Source organism: Bombina bombina, chromosome 3 (assembly GCF_027579735.1).
Source record: "Bombina bombina isolate aBomBom1 chromosome 3, aBomBom1.pri, whole genome shotgun sequence".
In the NCBI taxonomy this organism is placed as follows: Eukaryota; Metazoa; Chordata; class Amphibia; order Anura; family Bombinatoridae; genus Bombina; species Bombina bombina.
In genome coordinates this window covers 287,739,291-287,746,640 of record NC_069501.1, presented here as the reverse complement: position 1 = coordinate 287,746,640, position 7,350 = coordinate 287,739,291, and the positions used below count along the sequence as shown (strand labels likewise).

At 41.6% G+C, this 7,350-nt stretch overlaps 1 protein-coding gene across 2 annotated transcripts in view; it reads right to left on the bottom strand.

Moving 5' to 3' along the window:
- Positions 1 to 3,530: 3,530 nt before the first annotated feature.
- Positions 3,531 to 7,350, bottom strand: part of MTMR4 (myotubularin related protein 4) — a 309,719-nt gene continuing 305,899 nt past the window's right edge. For both annotated transcript variants that reach the window (XM_053706345.1, XM_053706344.1), the window contains one exon: positions 3,531 to 5,745. In XM_053706345.1, coding sequence (XP_053562320.1) covers positions 5,568 to 5,745 — 178 coding nt within the window. In that variant the 3' untranslated portion in view covers positions 3,531 to 5,567. The remainder of the gene's footprint in view (positions 5,746 to 7,350) is intronic.

Below are 7,350 nucleotides of genomic sequence, written 5' to 3'. Positions count from 1 at the left end.
ATGGAGAGACCATTCCCCCGTATAAAAAGGATTGTCTGCTGAGGAAATCCACTTCCCTGTTGTCCACACCCGGAATGTGGATCACTGATAGCGAGCAGTTGTGGGCCTCCGCCCTCTCCAGAATCCGAGAAACTTCCCTCATTGCTAGGGAGCTCCTCGTTCCCCCCTGATGGTTGATGTAAGCCACCGAGGTTTTGTTGTCTTATTGGAATCTGATAAACTCGGACGAACCCAGAAGAGGCCAAGCCTTCAGAGCATTGAAGATTGCTCGAAGTTCCAAAATATTAATCGGCAGGAGGGATTCCTCTTGAGTCCACAGGCCCTGTGCCTTCCTGGCACACCAAACAGCTCCCCATCCTGAGAGACTTGCGTCCATAGTCACAATCTCCCAGGATGGTCTCAAGAAGGATGTTCCTTGGGACAGGTGATCTGAACAGAGCCACCAGGAGAGAGATTCTCTCGACCGGTTGTCCAGAGAAATCTGTTGAGACAGATCCGAAGGATCGCCATTCCACTGTCTCAGCATGCACAGCTGGTCTGAGATGGAATCTGGCAAAAGGAATGATGTCCATGCTGGACACCATGAGACCAATCACCTCCATACACCAAGCCACAGAGGGCCTTAAGAAGGTCTGGAGGGCAAGACAAGCGGAAGTTAGCTTACAACGTCTCTAGTCTGTAAGGAATATCCTCATGGATATGGAGTCTAATATAGTACCTAGGAATTCCACCCTGGCACAGGGAATAAGAGAACTCTTTTCTAAGTTTATCTTCCATCTATGAGATTGAAGAAGAAACAGAAGAGATTTCGAATGATGGTCTTTTGCCAGACAACAGGATGGTGTTTGAACCAGAATATTGTCCAAGTATGGCGCTACTGCTATACCTCTGGTTCTGGCCACTGCAAGCAGAGCCCCTAGAACCTTCATAAAAACTCTTGGAGCAGTAGCTAGACTAAATGGAAGTGCAATAAACTGGAAGTGCTGGTCCAGGAATGCAAACCTTAGGAACTTGTAGTGTTCCCTGTGTATTAGAACGTGAAAGTCAGCATCCTTCAGATCTTTAGTGGTCATGAACTGTCCTTCCTGAACTAAGGGAAGGATGGACCTTATCGTCTCCATTTTGAACGAGGGGACAGATAGGAATTAGTTTAAGCGCTTTAGGTCCAGAATCGGGTGGAAAGTTGCCTCCTTCTTTGGGACCACAAAGCGGTTTGAATAGTACCCCAGACCTCTTTCTGCAAGAGGTACCGGGACAATGACTCCCAGGGAGGGACTTGAAATCTATCCTGTATCCCTGAGCGATGATCTCCAGGACCCACAGGTCTTGCACATCACCAAACCAAGCGTCTGAAAAGAGCGACAGTCTGCCCCCTACAAGATCCAGAGCCGGATCGGGAATCAAAGGTTTCTCAGGCAATTTGGGCTCTGGAACCTCTAACGTAGCTAAAACTTCCTTCAGCAGAAAGCGTAAATGCTCAATCCTAAAGTCTGGTTCCTCCGCAGCTGGAGGCTTAGAGGCAGCAGATTCCGACCCAGAAAGAGCACCCTCTGAAGTATCCGAGGAATATTCTTCATCGTATAATCTTGTATCAGATAAATCCAATAGGCTAGTAGATGACCCCTGCAAAGGATAGCAATATTGGACGTTTCGTTTGCGCTTAGCAGGGCGAGGTAAAGCACTAAAGGCCACTGACACTGCCATTTGTAACTGCTCAGTAAAGTCTGGCGGTAAAAGGGCCCCTCCAGATGGAGGATTAGTGGTGCTATGGGAAGCTGCATGTCTATTAGGAGATGACTGTAGGGTGCGCATCACGGGACGCAGACTCCTCAGAGTTGGACCGCTCAGTGGTATCAAACATATTAACCTTCTTTGACATGATTACTTTATCAAGGCATGTGGAACATAATTGAGCAGGCGGGTATACTGTGGCCTCCTCACAATATAGACAGGTATAAGACTTAGGTAAAGAGGGAGTACCCTCTAACGCATCAGAATCCTCCATAGCTTGTGCTTATAAAGCAGACTTCGATATTAAGAAAAAAACAGCACCTTTATAGCCCCAATGGCTGGGGCACTCACCACCTCCTATGACCCAGGCCCAAACAGAGAAACTGTTTCGTCTCCGATAAACCGCACGGTCAGAAATGAGGAAATCGGTATGACCACACGCGGTAACATTGTGCGCAATGCAGGACCGTCCCTGCTATAGGAAAAAGCGTACCAAGCCTCTCAGGCTGCGCAGCTTACCAAAACGAAAGTAAAAACCTTTACGTTCCAATATTTGCTTGAGCCCATCACACATGCCGCAGCATAATCATAATAAAATAGATTATGTGATTATTCCCCCTGTTCAATAATCCTCTTCTGGAGATATTAACCCTTGATTCCATACAGATAAAAGGAGTCACACTGTTACCCTGTCTTTTTGCGTTATCATATATGTATATAAAAATGAAACGATCTTACTGGAATCTATGCCATGGAACAGAAACATAGCCTCTCAAGTTTGACAGTCTTGTAGCGACGCTCCTGACATGGACTTGAGTAATGGAAGCAGGCAGAGAAACTCGTTAGCACTGATTGCTTAGGAGCTGTTAATACGAGTTTGGATGGATTCGCAGAAAGACTCTCCCTGCATCTCCAGACTCTAACATTCGTCAATGCTCTCACTGAGAGGCTGACAAGACTACTTAAAACTCCAGTCCCATTTTGAAGGGCAGATACCCTTCATAAGGAACTACTCCGTATCTTCTGACACTTCTCTGCCAACCTCCTGTGACGAAAGGCGAAGAATGACTGGGATATGAGGGAAGTAGGGGGAGTATTTAAGCCTTTGGCTGGGGAGTCTTTGCTTCCTCCTGGTGGCCAGGTTCAGTATTTCCCAACAGTAAGGAATGATGCTGTGGACTCTCCACATATTAAGAAGGAAATTGATAGGAGTAAATTAGAAAGTTCCTTGAAATTGTATGCGCTATCTGAATCATTAAAGAAAACATTTGGATTTAGTATCCCTTTAAATGTACTGAAAGTATTTACTTCAGATTTTCAGGGTTTGCAGTGCCAATCTGTGAACAAATACAAAGGGGCCAATTTATTAATGTGAAGCGGATATGATACAATGTAGTGTATCATGTCCGCCGCACATCAATAAATGCTGACAGCATATGCTGTCGGCATTTATCCTTACACAAGCAGTTCTTGTGAACTGCTTGTGCAATACTGCCCCCTGCAGATTCGCGGCCAATCGGCCGCTAGCAGGGGGTGTCAATAAGCCTGATCGTATAGGATCGGGCAGATAGATGTCCGCGGCCTCAGAGCAGGCGGACAAGTTATGGAGCAGCGGTCTTTAAACCGCTGCTTCATAACTTATTTTTCCGGCATGGAAACGGGGTATCAAGCTCCATTTGGAGCTTGATAATTCTGCCCCAAAATGTCAGCTTAACATCACACATTTAGTATAGTAGTAAAATGCATAGCAGAAAACATTTTCAATATTAATTGAAAAAAAAAACAAAACAAGTCAGATATCCTTGGTATAAGTATTTATTTTGAAGAGTTTCACCTTTACAGAACATCTCATGTTGTACACCGTAATTTTTACAGAAATGTATTCTGTATTTGTTTGACCAGCCCATTATTTTGTAATACTCTGGTTCTTACTGGGCAATGTCCCTTCCCAAACGTTGTGTTTCTGGGGATAAGGATAACATATATACGCAATGCATTTTTCCCCACAGAAAAGACAATTACGGAATATATTTCCATGAACATTTCAACAACACAATTTCCTTTTGGGAAGGGAGCTTTACAGGCTATTAAAGGAGGCCAACACAACAGTAGTACAAAAACTGTTTTCTAAAACCAGAACACAGTACTCAGAGTCCAGAGACTTGAACACAGGTTGCCGCCAACATCTGTCATTCATGGAGCCCCGAGAGACCAGGCCACTGTAACATTCTTCTGTCTTGTCCTCCGCAGAAGTGGCCATGCAAGTCAGGTGAAAAGATATTGTATATCAAATTTTGTACTACACATAATCTTAATTACCAAGATTGTAAAGCAGGTTGGTAAACTAGGCGCTGCATAGAAATTTGTAACCATGATGCTTCTGGAAGGACCTGCAACACAGTATTAATACGGAGCACATTTCTTTTCTTTTACTAGTACTGAAGAAATTACAAAATCAAAAACGACTCAGTGTAATCAGACTAATACCACAACTAGATTATTGTTTGTTGAGTTACAAGTGCCAGTACGGTTTCTGGCACACAGTCTGGTTTTATCCAACAAACTATCATGCATGTGGGATACTGTTCCTCAGTTAGAGCCAACTGCCTCATTAACTGTGGTGCCAGCTTTAGAGGACTGATGAAAAACAGATAGACCTAGAAGAAGTGTTGTATTTACATATACGTCAAAGCAACAAATGACATAACATGGCTAATTGTGACAACGTGGCACTTTACAGAGCAAGAATAAAAGAGCATCAATTTACCTGACATCACAAACCTTTTGGTATCAATATTTCATCCCTTGTTTGGGTTATAATGATTAAGTGCACAAAATTTCAAATAGCAGCATTTAATATGAACCCTCTTATTTAATAAAAATAAAAAAACTGCCAAGACTTCACATTTCACTTGATACCTTTTTTAACCACTTAGGAATCAAGTTTTGAGGACTACGTATTTATATGGCAAACAGGAAATTAAAAAATAATAGCAAAATTTTTTTTTATTTACAAACACAAAAGGGAAAAAAATAGTAAAGGTGCGTGAAAATTAAGAGTGGTAGTGGAGATCAGGGGTGTTGAGTTAATTGAGCCCTAAAGCCTAACCAATGGAAATGCTAGCAAATGCTGAGACATCCATTGTTATTTTTCACAGTTCAGTAGCATTCTATGATTTTAATATTTACATGTAAATCCTACACATGATCTTGACATTAGTTTTGTGATGTACTTCCATCACTTTAACCAAGAACTTTTCATGTTTACCTTACAACATATTCCAACCGTATTTAGGGAAAACATGAGAAAAAAGACAGCAGGAGAAGTCCCCCAGTTAACACAGATGCAGAGACATACAAATGTACAACACTATTAGAGGAACTGGGACAACAAAATCTAGATGCTTCCCAAATCCTTAAGCAGAGTGCAAAAATCAGCTTGAGTTCTTTTTATTGAACTTTTCCAGTCTCTCAATAGGTGAGAAAGCATAAAAAGCAGCACCCCTTCATAGACATTTCCGTCATACCCAGAATGAATGATATTTCATCACTAACCCTAGCATTAGATCTGACAACCATGGACAAAAACTTTTCAATGGTTAGAGTTGTTGAAAAAGCTAGATGTTTACTGTATCACAACTCCATTTTGTGGGGGGGAAAACCTGTCACGGAGCAGCCATTTTAAGCTTAGTAAGTAGCCTGGTGTGCTGCTCGTTACTGAAGTAAGAGACAACAGGCATGCGGCTGTAGGTCAGAAGACACGCCATCCCTTCAAATCTTCATCTTGGCTGCAGGAAACAAAAGGAGAAGCTTGAAGCTATGGTTTTGTCCTGTGCTCAACTCGATGCTGCAGCCAGGGGTTTCTTCAACTGCTGGGACATGAGCTCCCTAGCACGTGCGACTTGGATGTGGTCATAACACGTATTGCAAACCAACACAGGATCATAAAGCTGTTGGTCAGGAATAGGTAGCTTTAGGTGGCAGCAGCTCGCACAAAAAACATTTCCACAGTTTCTGTAAAAAGAAAAAAAAAATGGTTAAAAACAGAAGACTTTTGAAAGTTTGTGGGTTTACTCATAAACCAAAAACAAATGGAGCTGAATCTCAAATGGAGTGAAAGGCCTGTCTGCTTATATCAGAGAAGCTGTAAAGTCAGCCTAAATGCATCCAATCAGAGTGGAACATATTTTTTTAACGTTTGCTGGTCATGCTGCCCACTCCCCCTTACCGGTGTAGTATAGCACCCCGTTTCCCAGGTCTGAGGAAAACTATGTATTACATTATTTTAATAGAAAAAAACAAAGATGTATAAGGGGCGCTAATTCTATAGATAATAAAAGAAAAATGTTAAGTAATAGATATAAGGAAATGCGTCAACATGTGACCAGCTGTCTCCTTAATGAAAGGGAACACAATACATACTAACACATGGATCAAATATAGTCACCAATCATAAAGAAAGTCTTGAACAGTTATTTGGTGTACAGATAATCAAAGGTGACACCTTTCCAATAACGATTCTTCTTAAAAGAAATCATCAGAGGCTGCTCTTCTACATCTACTCTGGAGCAACAATTCTAAAAACATCAAAAAAGTCAAAGAAGACTTCAACGCTGTGTATCAATCAGGTATAATAGAACCACACTCAGCTGATGTAGCAGGGTACTCACACTTTAGTAAAGCACCCCAGTGAGCTAAATGTAGCGTGCTGGATATTAATAGTTTACCAGCTCACGGACTCCGGAATGCTGAAGCCGCAGGAATCGCTCCTCTGGAACAAACAGGACGACTCTCAAAAGCAAAGCAGCTTTTAAATAAAGTGTTGGGACTGCACTTGTAAAATAAATGGTATATTTATTAAAATCAAATTAAAAACAAGCATAAACAAGTGCAAATACCATATGGGGGTAACAGAGTGTAATCCCTCTTGAAATACAACGTATTTCTCGGCATGAAACACATCTGTTTCATTAAGCATAAATAACTTTGACAAGCAAGTTCTTTAAATCTAACCTAGCAGCTATTCGAAAAAAATAAAATAAAGTGGGTGTATGCACAACACGGAGAGACTACCACCATCTGTTAATAAACATATTCTCATGTTGTACAATGTATAAATGCATAAAGAAAAAACAAATCTAATTGGGCAAATAATGTGAGATACAAAATATCGAACGAAAATGTGATTCTGATACATCAGGTACCGATCGCAACTAAGATATTAACTCCACATAAAGTGACTACATATAAATATTACCACATTCCTCCACCAATCCAACACCTGGAGCATATGTTAGACAACATGTCCACAATATGGGAAGTTCTTGACGGTAGAGGGGCATGTCAACAAAAAAATCAATGATCACAACAAAGAAGGAATTTTTTTTATTATCATCAGACCGGCACCTCCAGTCACACATGCACTTATGAACGACTGATGATGGAGAGGTGTTTTTGTTTCACATGCTATCTTTTTGTGTGTGATAGACCTTGAATGTGCAGCAATAATGTGCTTGTTTGAGTGTTGATTCACTGTGCTTGTGTGACCAGAGGTGTCAGTCTAATAATTTTTTCCTTCTTTGTTGTGGCCATTGACGTGTTGTGGACACACCCCTCAAC